At 39.8% G+C, this 22,474-nt stretch overlaps 2 protein-coding genes across 3 annotated transcripts in view; one reads left to right on the forward strand and one right to left on the reverse strand.

The window, feature by feature from the left end:
• The window catches only part of cfap92 (cilia and flagella associated protein 92 (putative)), a 247,952-nt gene that overhangs the window by 34,797 nt on the left and 190,681 nt on the right, over positions 1 to 22,474 (forward strand). For both annotated transcript variants that reach the window (XM_059944096.1, XM_059944097.1), the window contains one exon: positions 7,050 to 7,127. The gene's annotated coding sequence lies outside the window, so the exon portion shown is untranslated. The remainder of the gene's footprint in view (positions 1 to 7,049; positions 7,128 to 22,474) is intronic.
• The window catches only part of efcc1 (EF-hand and coiled-coil domain containing 1), a 78,839-nt gene that overhangs the window by 12,116 nt on the left and 44,249 nt on the right, over positions 1 to 22,474 (reverse strand). The window contains exons 2-4 of the mRNA XM_059944098.1: positions 13,192 to 13,337; positions 8,662 to 8,797; positions 6,258 to 6,423 (exon numbers count right to left, since the gene is read on the reverse strand). Coding sequence (XP_059800081.1) covers positions 6,258 to 6,423; positions 8,662 to 8,797; positions 13,192 to 13,337 — 448 coding nt within the window. The remainder of the gene's footprint in view (positions 1 to 6,257; positions 6,424 to 8,661; positions 8,798 to 13,191; positions 13,338 to 22,474) is intronic.

Here is a 22,474-nt window from a genome sequence, read left to right on the forward strand (position 1 = left end):
CTAATTGCTGGGTGCTTGTTTTGAAAATGATTCCTCTTGCAGTGTTGCTCAGTCGTGCCACCGACACTCTGTTGGAATTCCTGTGTATAAACTCTTGTTTCCATCTCTACATGTGAGTCTGCTGTTTCTCTACACCTGGGTTCAGTCGTGGCCAGCGCACACTGTGACACACTAGAATCCCAGGGCTTTGGTAGAACTGGAAAGCAAGGCAAAACACACATGGGTTGGGTAAGGAATCTTGACTCAGTGTTGCTGTGAAAAATCTGACAGAACTAGGAGTTGATTGCCAACTTTATCTCAGCAAAAGACACCTCAGAAACCATGCTGAGAGGTTCTTTTAGAACTGAATAGCCAGATATCATTTACACTCACAGTAAGATAGCACCTATTCAATGTTGAACCAGCCATTAAATGCTTTATTGCATATTTCATGAGAGAACAAATGGATAAAGGGAACACAGATTCATTACAAACTGTTGCAGTTCCAATTATGAAGAGAAGCTGGGAGGAACCTGTCTTGGGAAATGAGTACAAGTTTGACTTGGGCCCACCTCGCCCACACTCCTCTCTGTGGCTGCACTGACCTTTGCAGCCCCACTGGGCAAGTGAAGGATCAGGCCTCGCTGTTCTGTGAAGCCAAGTGATCCACGATCAGCATTAGGCCTTGGGCAGTGGATCCTAAGTCCCTGTACTCAGACTGCTTTGGCAACTCTGACGCTGCCAAAGGTTTTTTTTCCACTGTTTCTAATTATCTTTCGTTGGCCTGTGGAGCAATTGAACTGAAATAAGTTAATCAAAACCATTAATATTAGGATAAAAAAAGGACAACCGCTTAGCTTCAGTTACATTTTTCCATCCGGGCTTGTGACCTCATTCAAGTGATGGGGTCACTGCTGCTGAAAAGCAGCCGTAGACAGACTGCACCCAGCTCCTCAGCTCTGAACAACTGAGCTCTATCAGTTGAATCTTTGCTGAAGGAAGGACAGAGGTTCCAGCATCTGAGCACCCCACCCCCCATCTGCGTAACCACCTGCCTCTATAATTAACAGGTCCATGCCAAGCTGTGAACCAGTATCCCTCAACCGAACATCTGGCTTAAACACAGAATGAGTCTCATTATTCAGTATAGCAAGTTCAGGTTTGCTGGGGGAATGGGGAAGGAATTTAGTGGATTACTTGTGGAATATATGAGCTTTCCAAAGAAAACATGGATTGGTTAAAGCTCAGCTGCTGTGGAACGTTTCTGAAGATGCCGTAGATGTGTAAATAGGGAAGTGTCTATAGGGTTCAGAGAAGAAAGTTGGCATGGATCTGTATGAATGACATCTAGCTGGAATAAAATAACATGGATTTGGAAGTAACATTGTGTCTAGTAATAGACTGGAATGTAGGAGGTTGAGAAAGGTAACCTGATGAATGTACTAGATTCTCAGCTCTTCACCAAGTATATTAAGATGAAAAATATGAAAGCTTGGGAGTGAAGATGACACCAGAGGGTGACTCCTTTGAGCTAATCTGTGAAGCAGCTTCAATTCCACTCCTTAAAATCTCTTTTAAATCTTGCTCTCTCCCCCCTCCCTACTCCCTCCCTCTCTCTCTCTCTCTCTCTGTCTCTCCCTCTCTCGATGGGGGTGAGGTGAGAGTCTTCTGGTTCTTGAGTCGGGTGAGCTCACTCCAGACTATAACGTCAAAATAGCAGTCTGGTGGTCTCCCCTCTCGCTGTGACACCTCTCTGTCCAGAGAGAGAGGACGAACTTGGACTGTAGTTTTTGACAGACCTCTTTGGGGGCTTTGCTATTGCTTGCTTGGTGGGTGGTGGCACTTTTGCTTTCTGCTGGAACAAGTGGGGGGAGATTTGATGCTTTGCTGCTGCTTTGTGCGTTGGAGGGGGTGGGAGGGGCTTTGGGGATCAAACATCTTTCTGTCATTCGTTCTCTGGGGTTTTCTTCTGTTTTGTGGATATCTGTGGAGAGTAAGAATTTCAGGTTGTATACCGAATACATTCTCCGATATTAAATGGAACCATTGAACCACTGAAAGTATGGAGTTTACGTTAAGTTAGCCAAAGCTGTAAAAATAGGAACAGAAATCTTAATTGGATTATCTCTTCTTTGCTGCTGTATTTTCTCTTTTTTCCTGCTATGTACTCGCTTTCCTCACTCGTGTACTGCCCACTTCTCCACCCTCCCTTTCCCCAGTGCTGTTAGTTTCTTTCCATCCCTTCTACATTTTCACTCCCTCAAGGCATTCCGAATTATTTTTTCCTTCTTCTCTTTAAGAAACATTGTTCCTGCCTTTCTTAAATGTTGGTTCACAGCTACTAACTGTTTGCAGTGCTGTTATTGTTGACGCTGCCGTGTACCATCAAGGGAAATTCCCAGTCCTCTGAAATCCCATCGGCAGGTTTCAGCAATTGCCACAAAAACGCAAGCTGAAAAGAGTTTGACAGTAGTTTGGCAAAAAAGAACAGAGTCAAAATAAGATTATCAGTCTATAACTGATGATTTTGTACAAAATTGCCCTCTATGACATTAAGAACTGTTGCAATTGTTTTAGCTAAAAAGAAGGCTTTTTAATAAACTACTTGATCCGAATAAAATTGTAACCAAAGAAACTACAGCAATTGGTGCTGACCTAGATGTAAGCCATCACTATTTCAAGCCATCTGGACCTAAGTTCAGATGTAGCATTTTCTTTCCAATCGTAATTAAAATTATTAAGTCAAATGGTGTTATCTTGCATTAGAATCAATTAAGAAAGTTTGATTTTGTACTTAACTACATCTGACAAGGCATAATTTTTTAAAGTGTTCAGTCGAAGAAATCTAATCTAAAGGAAGGTTAACTTTCTCATATCATTGAAAGAATTACTTGATCTCTAAAAATTGGCTTTGAGGCATCAATAATCTACAAACATCAGCAACTATGCAGTAAAGCTTTCGGCATGAGTTTTGAAAGGAATCTCTACTAAATGTCGTAACGTGCACTGGCAATTTTGGAAATCAAGTGCAGAGAAACGATAGATTCCAATGTAGAGATGGCAAAGGGAGCTTATTCAAAATATTTCCAAAAGTACATTGGTGGCTCAGCCATGCAACACCACGAGAAGTAACATTCTCAAAACCAGGACCCTGGGATTAGTGCTGATTGGGCGTCTACTTAAATAATACAAGTAACGTGGAGTCCCTGAGCATATCAAAATAAGACCATAAGATATAGGAGCAGGAGCAGGCCATTCGGCCCATTGAGTCAGCTCCACCATTCAATCCTGGACTCATCCAATTCTTCCAGCCACCCTCACTCCCCTGCCTTCACCCCATACCCTTTGATGTCCTGGCTAATCAAGAACCTATCTATCTCTGCCTTGAATACAGACAATGACTTGGCCTCTACAGCCACTCGTGACAACAAATTCCACAGATTTACTACTCTCTGACCAAAGTAATTTCTCTGTATCTCAGTTCTAAAAGGACGTCCTTCAATCCTGAAGTCATGCCCTCTTGTCCTAGAATCCCCTACCATGGGAAATAACTTGGCCATATCTAATCTGTTCAGGCCTTTAAACATTTGGAATGTTTCTATGAGATCCCCCCTCATTCTCCTGAACTCCAGGAAATACAGCCCAAGAGCTGCCAGACATTCCTCATACGGTAACCCTTTCATTGCTGGAATCATTCTCGTGAATCTTCTCTGAACCCTCTCCAATGTCAGTATATCTTTTCCAAAATAAGCCCAAAAATGCACACAATACTCCCAAGTGTGGTCTCACGAGTGCCTTATAGAATATCAACACCACATCCCTGCTCTTATATTCTATACCTCTAGAAATGAATGCCAACATTGCATTCGCCTTCTACACAACCGACTCAACCTGGAGGTTAACCTTTAGGGTATCTTGCACAAGTCCCTTTGCATCTCTGCATTTTGAATTCTCTCCACACCTAAATAATAGTCTGCCTGTTTATTTCTTCCACCAAAGTGCATGACCATAAACTTTCCAACATTGTATTTCATTTGCCACTTCTTTGCCCATTCCCCTAAACTATTTAAGTCTCTCTGCAGGCTCTCTGTTTCCTCAACACGACCCATTCCTCCACCTACCTTTGTATCATCTGAAAATGTAGCCACAAATCCATTAATATCATAGTCCAAATCATTGACATACATCATAAAAAAGCAGCGGTCCCAACACCAACCTTGTGGAACTCCACTGGTAACCGGCAGCCAGCCAGAATAGGATCCATTTATTCCTACTCTCTGTTTTCTGCTGACCAGCCAATGCTCCACCCATGCTAGTAACTTCCCTGTAATCCCATGGGCTCTTATCTTGCTAAGCAGCCTCCTGTGCAACACCTTGTCAACGGCCTTCTGAAAATCCAAGTACACCACATCCACTGCATCTCCTTTGTCTACCCTGCTTGTAATTTCCTCAAAGAATTGCAGTAGGTTTGTCAGGCAGGATTTTCCTTTCAGGAAACCATGCTGGCTTTGGCCTATCTTGTCATGTGCCTCCAGGTACTCCGTAATTTCATCCCTAACAATCGATTCCAACAACTTCCCAACCACTGATGTCAGGATAACAGGTCTATAGTTTCCTTTCTGCTGCCTCCCACACTTCTTAAACAGCGGAGTAACATTTGCAATTTTTCAGTCATCCAGTACAATGCCAGAATCTATCCATTCTTGAAAGATCATCATTAATGCCTCTGTAATCTCCCCAGCTACTTCCTTCGGAACCCAAGGGTGCATTCCATCAGGTCCAGGAGATTTATCCACCCTCAGACCATTAATCTTCCTGAGCACCTCCTCAGTCATAATTTTCACTGCACAAGCTTCACTCCCCTGACACTCTTGAATGTCCGGTATACTGCAGACATCTTCCGCTGTTAAGACTGATGCAAAATATGCATTCAGTTCCTCTTCAATCTCTGCGTCTCTCATTACAATATCTCCAGTGTCACTCTGTATTGGTGCTATATCTACCCTTGACTCTGTTTTACTCTTTATATACTAAAAAAGCTTTATCTTCTTTGATATCTTCTTTATCTTCTTAACAAGCTTAAACAGAAGGAACCAGGAAACTGCCTTACAAAGAGTGAGTCCCCCAAGAAAAACACAAGTAACTCTAAATGATTAACAACTCTTGTTAAGCAACGATTATCCAATTCAGGTGCTCTAAAAACCTCGGTGCCCAACGCTCTCCAGCCTAAAGAACTCATTACACTAAGGAGGATGAGCAACCAATAAAATAATCACTTGAAATAATCACTGCCGAGTGTCTGATGAGTGTCGTCAATTTTTAACTAGAACAGGATGACATGGTGTCCAGACAGATTTGCAGCTCAATAAACATGCAAATCCCCTATAATGTTCCAAGTTGCATTCTTTCAATTTCAGACCAGTATGAAACCAATGAAATCAAAATAGAAAATGCTGGAAATATTTGGTGAGTTTGGCACACCTCTTTCTTTCAGATGGATGAGCAATGAAGAACAAGACTGTGTCACCTTCAAGTCATTCTGCTTCCCTTGGTCTCCAACTTATCTCAAACAGTTCCCTCCAGCCCTCCCATGCTTGGCAACTTAAAACATGTTTGATTTCAAAATTTAGCCCATTTTTCTTCAAAAAGTATTGGATTATTAATCTAAATGATAATCTCTCCTCCTCCTTTGGGAGGCCAGTGAGCCAGATGTCAGTCGCGGTTAAATTATTGGAAGGCATTCTAAGGGACCGAATATACACACGGTCATCGTCATTATGTGCCATGTTGTAGGCAAACATGGTCTTCGACAGGCAAATTTTTCTGCAGAAGTACTTTGTCAATGCCTTCTTTTGGGCATTGTCTCTTCAAGATGGGTGACCCCAGCCATTATCAATACTCTTCAGAGATTGTCTGCCTGGCGTCAGTATCTGTATCTACACAGCAGAACTCATGATATGAATTAGCTGCTCATACGACCATCCACCACCTGCCCCCATGGCTTCACGTAACCCTGATTGGGGGGCAACACCTTGCCCAAGGGTGACCTGCAGGCCAGAGGAGGGAAGGAGCATCTTACACCTCCTTTGGTAGAAATGTATCCCCACCCTGCCAAACTATGCTTTCAGTGGCCACACATTAGGACATGAACTGATTTAAAATCATTGCATCAAAACGCAGTTCAAAAATGTTTTAACAAAGACAGCACCCCTCAAATATCATTGTCATTATACTTCAAAGGCATAGAAGAAATGCATCAAGGTGTTCTGATTTCTCACCTGATCAATGTCGGTCTCCATTCGCTGGGTTTCGTACTCCTTCAACTCCAGCTGTTCCTTTAACTTTGCCACTTTTTCAACCAGTTCCCAAACAGCATTGTTGCTCTCTTCACACCGTATGTTCCCAAACTCTGAGAGTAGCTTTCTTACAGTTTTATCATCACAGCTGTGAAAAGATACCACATAACAGGGGACTGTCATGGAGCCGAGGATACTGCCTACGTTCACAATTTCGTTTAAAAATTAGTTAGTACATCCCTGATTTGTTGTCAAAATACCAGTAGGGCTAATAGTATTCATTATTCTGTCTTCAGCAGATAGCGTATAATTCCAGGTGAAACAGGCATATTATTCAATGTGAATTTGAAGCCATGGTAGTGTATGGTTAGCACAATGCTTTACAGTACCAGTGACCCGGGTTCAAGCCCCGCCACAGCCTGTAAGGAGTTTGCACGTTCTCCCAGTGACTGCGTAGATTTCCTCTGGGTGCTCTGGTTTCCTCCCACTGTCCAAAGACATACCAGTTAGTAGGTTAATTGGTCATTGTAAACTGTCCTGTGATTTGGCTTGAATTAAAACGAGGGATTGCTGGGCAGAGAAACTTAAAAGGCCAGAAGGGCCTATTCCGTGCTGTATCTCAATAAATTAACACATTCCAAATGCTGTTGTCTACATGACACCATCCCATGTGCTCTAATAGGACAAGTTGTCAGGCATTCACTTGGACAGTCTGAGGACAGGTCTTCGTGTTCTTCTGCCTGAGGCCTAATTCTCTTTCATCACTATTTTTAGCCATGAAGCAATTCCTCGATGACATTGTGAGCCTCAAGTAGGCAAACATCTAGTGTGACCACTGGACTAGCATTCAAGGTAAGAGTCACTTGGAGAATAGTTTGGGTCATTATGCTCAAATCTTTCATGTTGATTGTTTGGAAAGATACACAATTACCTTCCCTGTGAAATGTGTGCCCAGATAGCTGGCTTGGCTCAAAGCAATGCGAACAGTTTTCATCTTTGATCGTTTGTGATTCAAAGTGTCAGGGTACAAAATATCCAGGATCAAATCTAACTCATGCTGAAGTATGAACTTCTAGATTCATAGAGTTATACAGCATGACCAATTTGTCAAATTATGCTGCAGCTACGGAATTTGAAAACAGATTAGTATACTGAAGGCCACTGAAATTAATCCCTCAGGCCGCACGGTAGCTCAACGCTTTACAATATCAGCAACCTAGTTTCAATTCCTGACGCTGTCTGTAAGGAGTTTGTACCTTCTCCCTGTGACCATGAGGGTTTCACCCAGGTACTCCAATTTCCTCCCACAGTCCAAAGGCATGCCATTCGGTAGGTTAATTAGTCATTTAAATTGTCCTGTGATTAGGCTAGGGTTAAATTGGAGGCTGCTAGGCAGCACGGCTCGAAGGGCCAAAGGGTTTATTCCATGATGTAGCTCAATAAATAAATAAATATTTGCTTATAGAACATAGAATACTACAGCACATTACAGGCCCTTCGGTCCACAATGTTGTGCCGACCCTCAAACCCTGACTCCCATATAACCCCCCCACCTTAAGTTCCTCCATATACCTGTCTAGTAGTTTCTTAAAGTTCACTAGTGTATCTGACTCGGGCAGTGCATTCCACGCACCAACCACTCTCTGAGTGTAAAACCTTCCTCTAATATCCCCCTTGAACTTCCCTCCCCTTACCTTAAAGCCATTATAATCACATACACTTGAAAGAAATCAGGTAAGAGTAGCTTGACAGTTTCTTCCCTTCCTGGCTGTGCACGGAGAGACAATGAAACCACGTGATTATGATGCTAGGCTAGCAACCATGAGGTGTCATGACATTAAAAGGGAAAATAACCATGAAATCATCAAGCTGCTGTTAAAGCTCAGAAGTTTCAACAATATACCTCAGGGAAAGGAATGTATTTATTAGTTAAAATATTAATCTCAGTATTAATATTTTTTCTATTAGTTATTTAGAAATTCATTGTTATATTCCTATTCCTTCAGATTAAGTACTATATACACAACATTTTTCTAATTGTTCACTTTGGCCATTTGTGAAAAATACCTCTTTAGATCAGCTACTGGTGTTGGGATCACACTGTATGGATTTTGCAGTTTCAAGGTGGTTTTACCTCCGTTTACCACAAATTACATCGGTAATGAAGAAACCTCTATCATAATACTTGTTACAAAAGTTAAAGTGGTATTCTCTCTGAGAGAATTAATGTGGTTTGGCATTCTCTAATCTATGGGATTGGAGGGAACTGGGTGCAGCTCGTTACTCAAAAACAGGCATCCATGTCCCTTCTGTTAGGTTTTTGCATTTGATTGTAGGAGATACCCAAGGTTCTGTGGTTGCTTAAGTTCAGTGGTGTGGTGCTCACCCATTCCCACAGCAACAGAGCCGGTTCAAAAGTTTCTTCAGTTCTTTCACCTGGGTCTTCTGATCTTCAGTCCACTTCTCATCCTCCTCATCTGAGGCAGCTTGTCCTTCCACCGAGCGGAACATCTGTTCTTCAACTAGTTGATGCAGAGAAGGAAACACTAATGTAACTTAAATTTTTAGATCTACAGCAACACTTCATACCAGGATGTGACTGGACTATTCATCTTTTTGTGCAAAGGTTGAGACGCTTAGCTTTCAAAATTGATTCTGCACAAAAAGATATAGATTATTTATAAGCACTGGCTGTTCAAAATGTTCTCAGAGCCTCTTTGAGATCTTGGCTTTGAAATTGATGAACTGCAAGCCTTAATTCACTAAAATGCCAAGATAAACACAAAAACTGCTCCAAAGTAAAATACATTAGGATTATGTCATAATTGCATATAACTTGCATGCCAGGAATCAAAACATTTAAGATATACAGTATAAATGAATAAATATTTCTTCTATATCGGCTATAATAGTTAACACAGGAAAGGCGAAGGTCAGAATTTGCTGAATATTCAGCTGTTTTAAATACTATAATAAAGCAAGCTATGCACTTTGCACTTTCATAAATCTGGTCCTCTTCATTAATGAAGTTTACACAAGACATATTTAGCACATGCCTATACAGTTTTTTTTGTTTTAGAAATAAAAATGGCACAAAATCTAGAGATTTCACAAACCTAAATGACAATGTATAAATGGGGATAATGAATCATAATCTGCTTTACATGCATTTATGATATACATTTGCATGAGATTTGTTTGCATTAATATCCAAGTCATCTTCGAGGAGCGGTGCCTCAGAAAGGAGGCATCCATTATTAAGGACCCCCAACACCCAGGACATGCCCTCTTCTCATTGTTACTATCAGGAAGGAGGTATATAAGTCTGAAGGCACACACTCAGTGATTCAGCAACAGCTTCTTCCCCTCTGATATCCAATTTCTAAATAGACATTGAACGCATGAAATTTTTTTTACTAGCAACGCACACAAAATGCTGGAGGAACTCAGCAGGCCAGGCAGCATCTATACAAAAAAAGTACAGTCGACGTTTCAGGCTGTGACCCTTCGGCAGGACTCTTAAGCATGGTGCGTGGAGCGCAGTGGGTGAAGCAGTCAATTGAACGTGAGTACCTGGGGTCCTCAGAGGGTTCAAATCGAGAAGCTCGAAAATGAATCTGGAAACCGTGTGGTACGAGCTGGTGATGAAGACATGTTCCCAGGAAGGATACATGGCTGTAACAACAGACCTGGGTAAGTACACCGACAAAGTGAGTCCTGCCAAAGGCTTTCAGCCCAAAACGTTGACTGTACTTTTTTCGTTAGATGTTGCCTGGCCTGTTGAGTTCCTCCAACATTTTGTGTGTGTTGCTTGGATTTCTAGCATCTGCAGATTTTATCTCATTTGTCAACTTTTCTTATTATTTCTGTTGTTGCACTATTTTTAATTTAATGATTTAATATACATATTTTTGCTTACTGTGATTAATTTATTTAGTTTGTTTTCTATATCTATCATGTAATACATTGTACTCCTGATGCTAAGTTAACAATTTCACTGTGATATTAAACCCAGTTCTGATGCTGATCCTAATGTATGTGGTTTATACTTTCAAGTTTACTATCAATGGGCTCATAGAAGATTTAGGTTTCAGATTTGCTGCATCATATCTCCATGTGCCATTATTGGTCCCTGTCACAAACAATTGATCTTTCCTCATTTGTTTCAGACAATCCTGATGTCTGTATTGCACTTCAATTTTCTGAGAATGATTGCTGAGATTTAATTCCTTTCACAGTAAGGCATTATCCTTCACATCCCTTTTGGGGCTTAGCAAGTTAATTAGATTGCATATATTGTAGAGTACCAGCATTTTTTCTATCTATATTTAATTGATTGCATGCCCTTAAAAAGCAATGCCCACTTAATCTAAACCAGTCTGACTTTCCTTAAGGTAACAAAATATTTCCTGTTGTTCTTGTTCAGGCACTAGTGCAGGTCCATTTGCTATCTAACTGGATTTTGATATTCATTTTTAAAAATGAGGTCCCAGATGATTTTTATCTTTATTTTCGATATTTCTGTCATCATAGAGGAAATCTGTACCTAAAGTCAAAGCAGTTTTATTTTTCCCATGTGCCCCAACGCATCTCTTCCTACTTTATTGGCAGATTAGAATCAGAATCAAGTTTAATATCACCGGCATATGTCGTGAAATTTTTTGTCTTTGTGACAGCAGTACAATGCAATACATGATAATGGGGTGAAAACGAAAACTGTGAATTACAGTAAGTGTGTATGTGTTTGTGTGTGTGTGTATACATATATCACCCACAGTTAAATAAGTAGTGCAAAAAATAAGAAATTAAAAAATTGTTAAGTAGTATTCATGGTTCAATGTCTATTCAAAATCGGATGGTAGAGAGGAAGAAGCTGTTCCTGAATCATTGAGTGTGTGTCTTCAGGCTCCTGTACCTCCTCCCTGAAGGTAGCAATGAGGGCGTGTCCTGGGTGATGAGGGTCCTTAATGATGGATGCCGTCTTTCTGAGGCATCACTCCTTGAAGGTGACCTGGATACTACGGAGGCCAGTGCCTATGATGGAGCAGACTGATTTTACAACTCTCTGCAGCTTACTTTGATCCTCTGCAGTAGCCCCCCCTCCACCACCCCATACCAAACGGTGATGTAGCCAGTTAGAATGCTCTAAATGGCTTAGACTTTCTAATCAATGTAATGGAGTCAGCACCAGAAAAACTGTCCCTCTTCCGAGGCTCTGTATCTCATAAAGTAATACTGACGTTTTTGGGTGCTGGGTAGATTGTAAAGTTAAACAAGTTCCAATAGTGAAAACTGCATAATTACAACAGCACTAGCATAATCAACAATCTACCAAAGAGCTTCTGGAGTGGATCTCTGAGGCTCTGCAATTTGTCAGTTCTCTGGGTAGCTGCAGGTTAGAATTAGATACAGCAAGACAATGAGAAATTTGAGCAGCAGTGCAATAAAGCACTAACCATGGCAGCTGCACCAGTCACCTCACATTGGCAAATGATCAGGCCTATTCAAAGTACGATTGTAGACATGTAAACTGTGAAACATGCAAGAATTGATGGTTTGAGAATAAGGGGTAGGTCATTTAGGACAGAATTAAGGAAAAACTTCTTCTCCCAGAGAGTTGTGGGGGTGTGGAATGCACTGCCTTGGAAGGCAGTGGAGGCCAATTCTCTGGATGCTTTCAAGAAGGAGCTAGATAGGTATCTTATGGATAGGGGAATCAAGGGATATGGGGACAAGGCAGGAACTGAGTATCGATAGTAGATGATCAGCCATGATCTCAAAATGGCGGTGCAGGCTCGAAGGGCTGAATGGTCTACTTCTGCACCTACTGTCTATTGTCTATTGTCTAATTGAACAGGAAGAAAACCATGGCCTGGGTCTACAGTATGTATTTGCAGAAACCTTTAAAGAACAAATACAGAATCAATCAAAATGCCACAAATGACATCAAACTTGCCGTGTAGTTTATAGCCAACCTGCCTATATTCCTTTTCTGGGTGCTATAGTGAGTTACCAGATGACATGTAGATGTTGGTATGGATTTGATTCTAGTTCAGTACAGTAGGTTGACAGACTATCCTATCAATAACGTGCAGATTATTTCTCTTGCCATCACAAGGCTCTACTAGACATTGATAATGTAAGATGCCATGGGCCTGTTTCCCTTTTTTAGTGGTGCGACAGCTAGCGGGGGAGCTGTGTGGCCTCAGTTGTAGCGAGGACTAGGTCTCAAGCCGCGGGCTTGCCTGCTGCTGCAGTCCAGGAGAAGAGACACCAGAGGCAGTGTAGCGTGGGGTTCCTGCTTGATTGGGGGATGGCATCTCCCATTAGTGCTGCCCTCTAGTGTTCGATCGGTGGAATGACAGAAAATGCTGAAGGAACTCAACAGGCCAGGCAGCATCTATGGAAAAGAGTAAACAGTTGATGTTTCGAGCCGAGCCCCTTCATCAGGACTTTGATTTCCAGCATCTGCAGATTTTCTCTCGGCGGAATGAGAGGCTGGATTGCAGAGGCTGCGCATTGCTAGGAACTGTATCATTAATTTGCAGGACATGTCGCTTAGGGACTTGGGCTATATAAGTGTTTTTTTTTGTGTGACTATGTTTTATCGCTCAATATTTTGAACGTGCTGTGTATGTTTTGCATCTCAATCCCAGAGGAAGCCTGTCAGTTCAGTTGTATTCATATATGGTCGAATGATAATTAAAATTGATATTTGATTTGACTTGATTTGATTTGATTTGAAGAAATTCACCTAAAGTAGTTCCAATAAAATAGCAAATTAAATATCTAACTTGAGAAATGAAAGGGAAAATGAAATGAAATAGATTAAGCAGATTGAGAAGAAATAACGGTACCTCTGCATTAATTAGCACATAAGTTAATTTTACTCTGAAGGTCTTCCAAACTTTCTTACTGTTATAAGCTGATGTTTCAATGTCGCCTGTTGGAGATCTGCGTTCCTGATGCACTGGTAGGCATCCCTTCCACTCATACAGTGCAGGAGGAGGCCTCCCCTCTGGAGGGTTTGAATGTTGGAATTGAAACTTCATTACCTCTGTCCTAAAAGAAAAGTAAATAAGTAAATGAAAGAGCACATCTCTTTAAGTTTGCAGACATAGTTGGGATTTTCTTACCACAGCTGTTCTCAAATGCTTATATACTTCATAGAGGTTACTTTGAAACAAACCAAAGCTGCTGAGGGATTGAGAATTGACTCTGTATGACGCACTTCCAAATAACTGAGTTCCAAGTAGAAAAATATACATTCGATGCTTTATTATGAAATCAGCAAAGGTGAACGATCTTGTAGCAATGTTAGAAAGTAGCGTAACCAAAATCAGTGTTCAAGTTAGCAGTCAACAAAAAAAATCATCCCTGTCCTTGGCTGCTTCTAAGAACTAACTAAGACAAAGCGTGAATGCGTAACTATGCTCGTTTGCTTCTACCATGCCCAACCTACGTGACAAATTATCATAACCCATAATAAATGCACAATACAAAATACAATACAGACTGACAGAATATAGATACATAGATAAAGAATATAGATACGTAACTCCTACAATACAAGCACTAAATTTTACACATTTATGGCTATTTTCTGGTGCTTCCTAGTGATTTGCCTGGAATTGTCTGCTCACTGTTACTTGTTTTACTTACAAGATAATAAATTTATTTCAATCCAACATCAAATAAACTTAATACATTTTCAAAATGTTTCTGAATGGCGTGTTGAGTCAACAATTAATCCTTCCGCTTTAGCGACTTGAATAACAAAGCAGGTAGGTTAAATGGCCATCCTGCTGGTAGCTGATAACCGGAAATTAAATTTTCTGATGCAAAACACAGAAAATGCTAGAGGAACTCAGCATTTATGGAAGTGAATAAACCGTTGACGTTTTGGGCCGAGACCTTCCTCAGGACTGAAGAAGGATCTCAGCCCAGAACATTGACTGCTTACTCATTTCCACAGACGCCGCCTGACCTGCTGAGTTCCTCCAGCACCTGCAGTTTTTCCTGTGTTAACACTTTTTTTAAATTACTGCTTTATCTCAAAATACATTACACTAAGTTGATTAAAAATGAATTATGTTTAACGTTCTTTTTCTTTTTCAATCTTTTTATTAAATTTTTCAAAAGTAAACACATAATGCTCATAGCAGTATAAAGGGAGTGGGATTACATTGTTGGTAATTAACATATGGAAAAAAAGCTATAAATAGCACCAATATAGTTGTCCTCCCAAACCCTTGATACTCAAAAATAGACAAAAATAAAAAGGTGGAAAAAAAACCCCAAATTGAAATAAAAGTAAAACTAAACCAAACTAAAACAAAACTAAACAAAGCAGGGCTATTCAATTATATCAAATAAAATCTTTAATGCCATTAACTCCGCTTCTCTACTCAAGTCAATGAATAAAATAAAGGAATTGGAGAAGGTCAGATCACGTTCTATGAAAGTGTTGAATAAAAGGCCTCCGAGTTTTCTTATGTGGGATTTAAACAAAAAAATACATGGCGAAAGTATTACATAAAATGAAGGAAAATTGAAGAACAATGTTTAAAACAACGGTAAATGTTTCACAGAACACAGGAGCCAGGAAAAGCAGTTGTCCAAACCTTCATGCAGGGAGACTTGATCTTGAGAAATGACTAAGAAGATAATCCTCCAGTAATAAGACGAAGATAGTGACATATGTAATGGTGTGAAACAAAACTGGGAAAAAAAAACAATGGAGTAGTTTCACTGATCATCCACTACCACAGCAGTTGGTCAATTAAGATTGTTGAATTCATCGGTTTGAACCAGGCAAGTGAGCTCATAAAGTACCCCATCAATATAAACAATCGAATGAGAAAATTTTGTGGTTTCACACTGAGTTAGAACTAATTGGAGCTTGCAATGCTACACATTGGTAGCTTACAATTTAATAGCTGTAGATGTGCAGTGATATAAATCAAACTCTTGCAGATAGACTTTCCATCTGTTTAAATGTGCTCATTTGAAGCTCAATTCTAAGAGCTCAAAACCAACAACGAAAATTGGTCCATCAAAATGCCAAGACAAAGGTTGATGCAGATAGATTGCTCCATGTGGAGATACGCAATAAGTATAGAGAAAAACCATTAGAGTTTGCCAGTTAAAGGTGCAATGAGGTAGAGTAAAATTGCTTAAACTAATGCTAAATATACAGAAAATACATTTTTCCCCTTGGATGCTCTTGACAGTTTTTACAAGGATAGAAATTATGATGTTCCAATAACAACAATATTTGATGTACATTCTTATTTTAGAACTAGGAATTTATAAGTGTCAAATCAGATTCTAATATTAGTTTGGTGTCACAAAGTTTTATTCGTCAATCTCTAAACAATTTTAGTCATTGTACATTTTTTGTTGCGGCTTTGTTTTACTTAAGAACCAGAGAATTTTGAAGGATTAAAAAAAGATGGGGAAAATAGAACTGAAATTGCACGGAGATCATGAACTCATCAATGCTTCAATGTTTTGTGTAAATTAATGTACTTTTACTGTATTAAATGTAAACAATACTTTAGATTTAATTGTCTAGACCATCTTCTTTTTGATGTAAGTTCTAATGCTGAGCTTTTGACAGAGATCGGCTCTTCTTAATTATACATTCCCACTGTTCGCTTAAACAAGCCTTAGAACAAATTTAAATTATTTTTTAAGTTGCTCATTATATCTTCTTAAAATCCTTTGCCAAACAATTCAACCTAACATTTCACAAACCCAAGTATAAAATCCATGTGGTAATAGCTCAGTCTGGTGACCTTCAGAAGCATTGGAGACACTGGTAATGTATCGGCGCATAAATAGGGTGAAAAGAGGTCGCCATAGTGAGAGACAAACATCTCTCTTGTTCTTTTGTGTGAAAGAAGTAAGCTGCTTTAGATCCTGAAACAATGTCATAGAGCGTGAAAGAATGTAAAGTGATAGGTCTTGAAATATTACCCATGACTAATGACATTTTAATCAATGTGACTCTGACTGAAATAGCAAATTAGAAGCCAAATCGTGTAAAACAATTTAGATATAATAATTCCTACTCTGAGTGTAGTTATTATTACTCAAAACAGAAATTGCTTCCAATAATTAACAGGAATTTCTGACAACAATGTATTCTAAATCCAAACTGCCATCCACTAAATCGTACTAAATTTTGAAATTCATGAAGGTTCTGGTTAGCCTTGGAACTAAAAAATTAGCACAATGCTCTTTCACCCTTGATACTTTGGTCTGACTCCACAATAAATTACCTTCCACTGGATACACGGATTTTAAACAAATTTACTCCTTGAATTTGAAGAGGTACTTCCCTCAGTCTAAAATTCAAATAATTCTACAGACACATATGCCTTAAACATCAATTGAGCACAAAGCAAAGACATCTACTATTTGTCAAGACTTTTTAAAATTATTTTATCTATATTTTATGGACATGTAGATTTTTAATGCTGGGAGGGTCAGCACACACCCACCAATAGCTATTCAGGTTTGGAAGTCTCGATTCAACTTCTATTAAGTGTTGGTCACAAAGATAGCCAGTGTGTGTATAATGTACCCAATCTGATGCCAGATTACACTGCCAATGCTTATAGAGACTTTACTCTGTCTTCGAAGTTCGAAGTTCAAGTAAATTTATTATCTAACTACTTATACATAGTACAACCTTGAGATTCATCTCCTTTCAGGCAGCCACAAAATAACAAGAAACCCCAAAAGAACCCATTTAAAAATTGTTTATAAACAAATCTAACTGTCTAACTTGGATTTTTTTTAAAAACAACATCCCGTTCCAGCCCCTTGGGTGATTTTAACCATTGTCTCTCAAACTCCAACTCATTTTTATCTCAACTCCACTGTCTGGATTAGACCTCCCATGAGATGCCACACTCATTAAAAGAAATAATTTATTTCATTTCATTCATTTTGCAAGGAAGTCATATTTTTTCATAGATTTTCTTTCAATACGTTTGTAAGGTGCATGGAAATAAGGCTGTCCTTTGCTAAAATGTATTAGGTGATAATTAGGTGACTACCGGACTCCATTTACTCTAACCCTTTTCTACTCTTATACTATTTTTAGTTTCTTCCAAGCTGCAAACCAGCCAAACTACAAATTCTTATAGGCATCAGGTTTCAATTACTCATAATCTTGCACTTCAACTCATTCCTTGCCAACTGTTTCTTGTGCTATAACTTCAAGCCAAGTTTATTGTCATTTTACTATATACACGTATACTGTCAAATGAGGCAACGTTTCTCTGAACCAGGGTAAAAGCACACAGAACATACAACACCCATATAACACACAATAGCTTAGGAAAGAAAGGATAAAATCTATAGATGATTTATGCATAAATGAGCAAAGTAAAATGGATAAATTAAATATTGTCAGGTACAGAACAGGTTAACCAGTGACACTGCGAATGCAGTGCATCAGGGAGTTTAGAAGCCTAATGGCTTGAGAAAAGAAACTTTTTCCTATCCCACCCATTTTTTTTTAATGCATCGGAGTCTCCTTCCTGATGGTAGAAAGTCAAAGAGGACGCTGGATGGATGGGTGGGATCCTTGATAATACTAAGGACCCTGTGTGGGCAGTGCTCCTGATAAATATCTCAGATGGATGGTAGGCAGACCCCTGTGATCCTCTTAGCCATTCTCACAGTCTTTTGTACAGGTTGTTACAAGATCACAAGACAAAGGAGCAGAAGTAGGCCATTCAGCCCTTCAAGTCTGCTCCACCACTCCACCATGAGCTAAACCATTCTCCCGTCTAGTTCCAATTTCCGGCTTTTTTCCCATATCCCTTGATACCCTGACTAATCAGATACCTGTCAATCTCCTCCTTAAAAGCCCTCAATGATTGGGCCTCCACAGCTGTATGAAGCAACAAATTCCATAAATCCACGACCCTCTGGCTAAAAAAGAATTCTCCTCATCTCTGTTTTAAATGGGTACCCTCTAATTCTAAGATTGTGACCTCTTGACCTGTACTCACCCTCCAAGGGAAACAGCCTTTCCACATCTACTCTGTCCAACCCTTTCAACATTCGATGTGTTTCTATGAGATCTCCTCTCATTCTTCTATTTCTCGAACATCCTTTTCAATCGGTCCTACATCTATCCGTGTCGCTCTTTTACTCTTTGTATATTTAAAAAAACTCTTAGTGTCCTTTTTTATGTTAATTGCCAATTTCCTTTCATAATTCATCTTTTCTTTCCTAATGACTTTCTTAGTTTCTTTATGTAAATTTTTAAAATTCGTCCAGTCCTCAGTTTTCCCACTAATTTTTGCTTCCTTGTACAGAAGGAAAAATTTTTGCCTCTTTTGCTTTTATTTTAGCCTTAACTTCTCTCGTTAGCCACATTTGTGTCATTTTTCCTTTTATGATTTTCTTTTTTCTTGGAATACATTTTTCCTGCACTGTCCTTATTTCTTGTAGGAATTTCATCCAACTCTGCTTTACCGTCCCTCCATCTAGCTTACTTTTCCAATCAACTTGGGCTAGTTCCTCTCTCATACCGCTGTAATTTCCTTTGGTCCACTGAAATATCGATACACCTGATACCAGCTTCTCCTTTTCAAATTTGAAACTGAACTCGATCATATTATGAGCGCTATGTACGCAGCCACAGGATTTATCTCTCAGAAGATTTAACATGGAAGTGAATATGGAGGAGCAACACCCCATATTCAGTCTGTGTAGCGTCCAACCTGATGCCAGTAAAAAAAATCCCTTCACCCTTCTCTCTTCTAATCCTCATTCAGGCCGCTTACCTCTTCTCAGCTGCCTATCACCTCCCCCACATCACCCAGATCCCCTCTTTCTTCCCTTTCTCCCATGATCCATTTTCTTCTCTGATCAGATTCCTGCTTCTCCAACCCTTTACCCTTCCCACCCATCACTTCTTGCCTTCACCTTCACCTATCACTTCTTGCGAGTCCACTTTCCTCTATCTTTTTATTTTCCTGCAGTGGCAGTAAATGCTGAACAGCAGAACTATTGCTGGGAGATGCACTGCGCAGCAATTCCCCCAATTTAATCCTAGCCTAATCAAAGAACAATTTACAATGTCCAATTAACCTACCAACCAGTACACCCAGTGCACCCAGAGGAAACCCACGTGGTCATGGGGAGAATGTACTAACTCCTCACAAGCAGTGGTGGGAATTGAACCCAGGATGCTGGTACAGTAAACCGTTGTGCTAACCACTACGTTACCATGCCACCCTCCTGTCAGTCTGATAAAGAGAAAGAGCAATAAATGAGGAGCAACACACACAAAATGCTGGTGGAACACAGCAGGCCAGGCAGCATCTATAAGGAGAAGCACTGTCGGCATTTCGGGCCGAGACCTTTCGTCAGAACACACTGAACTCCTGTCGAACAGAAGATTTAAACTTCTTCAGTGTAGGTATCACTGGCAGAGGCTTCGCAGTAGTGAATTTAAAGAGCAAACAGGAGGAAATCTGCAGATGCTGGAAATTCAAACAACACACACAAAATGCTGGTGGAACACAGCAGGCCAGGCAGCATCTATAGGGAGAAGCACTGTCGACATTTCAGGCCGAGACCCTTCATCAGAAATCAGAAGAAAATGAGGAGTGTTTTTACACTGGATTTACTCTCAGAGGAAGATTTTTATTTGGAGATGAACTGAAAAATGTCTGTGTAATCAAAATTTCTAAGCTATTTGGCAATTGTTTTTAACAAAATATATACATTGACAAAAAAGAAACTAGATTCTTTAAATACAGAATTCTCTAATTCTCTAAATTCTCTCCATCAGAAAAGTATACACATTACAGTAATGTATAAATAGGAAATTAGTTATTTAGAGCATACAGCTTAAACACATTTTTTCATTAAAAATATTTATAATAAGACATTGAAGCAGAACTAGGCCACCACTTGATTGTAGCTGATTTACTCTCAACCCCAATCTCCTGCTTTCTCCCCATAACATTTGGCATCCTTACTAATCAAAAATCTGGCAACCTCCACATTAAATATACCCAATGACTTGGTCTCCACAGCTATCTATGCCAATGAATTCCACAGGTTCACCACCATCTGGCTAAACGAATTTCTCATCTCTGTTCTAAAGGGACATCCTTTGACTCCAAGACTGTTCCCCACACCCCCATCCCCAAATCCTAGACTCCACCCCTGCTGGAATCATCCACTCTATCAAGGCCTTTCAATACTCACTACTTAGAGATCACTTCTCATCCTATATTCCTAGTTTTCATAAATATTACAATAATAGAACCTCTATGATCTACACTTCCTTTTACAGTTTCATTGATCAAAATAATTTAAAGACTTGGTGTGCTTCTTGATATTTAAACCTTGGTATAAATATGATTTGAATTTATATAGAACCCTAGTTCATAAAAAGGAGAAAAGATGTCTAAAGCTACAACAGGATATAAATTAGATGGAAGTCAATGGAAAATTGCCAGACAGAAATTAATCTAGACTATAGAAATAGTTATAGGACATTTGAAGTAAACAGCAAGGCACTAAGGAATGTCAATGAACAGCGAGAGCTCCAGTTGGGGTCCAAGTTTATAATTCCCTGAAAGTGTTGATACAGCTCAATAGGATGCATCCATCAGTCAGGACATCCGACTTAAAGCTGGGATTTTAGTTTGCAAGTTTACTAAATAAATTGTTGGACTACACTTGCAGCGTTGCGTGCTTTTCTAATTGTCACATTATAGGAAGGATGTGATTGCACTGGAGAGAATGCAAAGGCGATTCAGCATAATATTGCTTGGATTAGAGGACTTCAGTTACTGAGGGAAATTGGTTAAGCCTGGAGTTTAATTTTCCTGGAGTGAAGGAGGATGAGGAGTGAGCTGACAGAAGTATATAAGATTAAGAGAGGGATAAACAGTGTTAATAGTTGAGATCTTTATCCCAGGTTAGGGACATAAAGAATGCATCTCAAGCTTGTGTGTGGTATTCACACCTTGATAATAAATTTACTTTGAACTTTGAAATAAGAGCTGAGAGACAGGAGTTTTATGGGGACTCTGAGGGCAATGTTTTTATGCAGTGGTTGATATCTGGAACTTGCCAAATAAGGTGGTGGAATCAGATACAATTAAGAGGCATTTAGCCAAATATTAATCAGATAAGGCATAGAAGGACGGATTTCTAATTGTGCATGGTGGATTAGAATAGGTGGACAGAAAGGTTGGTATGTATTTGGTATGACACCATGATTAAGAGTTACACATAAAAAATTTTATTAACAGACCAAAACGATGTCAATAATATGACTGACCAAACCATCTTTCTTTGTGAGATGCCGAGGATCAGCAGATTTCCAAGATGGATAGGTCAAGGTCAAGATCTCTTTGGGAGCTTTGGTATTGCCTGCGTGGCAGGTGGTGGGGGGGGGGGGGGTGATGTTTTTGCTGAAGCAGATGGGTGGGGAGGGTTGATGCTTTGCTGCTTGTGTGTGGCAGGAGGGGGTGCTTTGGAGATCTAATGTTTTTTCAGTCATTCATTCTTTGGGGGGGGTTTCTTCTGTTTTGAGGATGTCTGTGAAGAGTAAGAATTTCAAATTGTATATTGGAAACGTTCTCTGATATGAAATGATCGGAGTGGTCTGAGTCAGAGTGGTAGGGCTATGGCTCTACCAGCCTCCAACAGCAGCCAGGATGTGGATTACAAATTACAGCAGGAGATCGAGACGGTGTGTCAGATGGGCAATGTCAAGATAATCATTGGGGATTTTAACATGAAAGTGGATTGGAAAAACCAAGCTAGTACTGGACCTCAAGAGAGAGAATTTGTAGAACAGCTTGTTGTTGAAACAACCAGGGGATCGGATGTGCTGGGTTGGGTGTTGTGCAATGATCCGGAGGTTATACGAGAGCTTAAGGTTAAGGAACCCTTAGGAAACGGTGATTGCCATATGATCGAGTTCACTTTGAAATTTGAGAAGGGGAAACTATATTCCAATGTGTTGGTATTTCAGTGGAATAAAGGAACTTACAATGGCATGAGAGGGGAACTGGCCAAGATTGACTGGAAAGGGACACTAGCAGGAAGGACAGTAGAGCAGAGATGGCTGGCATTTCTGTGAAAAATGAGGGAAGTGCAGGACAGATATATTCCAAATAAGAAGACATTTATGAATGGAAGAA

Source organism: Hypanus sabinus, chromosome 19 (genome assembly GCF_030144855.1).
Source record: "Hypanus sabinus isolate sHypSab1 chromosome 19, sHypSab1.hap1, whole genome shotgun sequence".
Taxonomy (NCBI): Eukaryota; Metazoa; Chordata; class Chondrichthyes; order Myliobatiformes; family Dasyatidae; genus Hypanus; species Hypanus sabinus.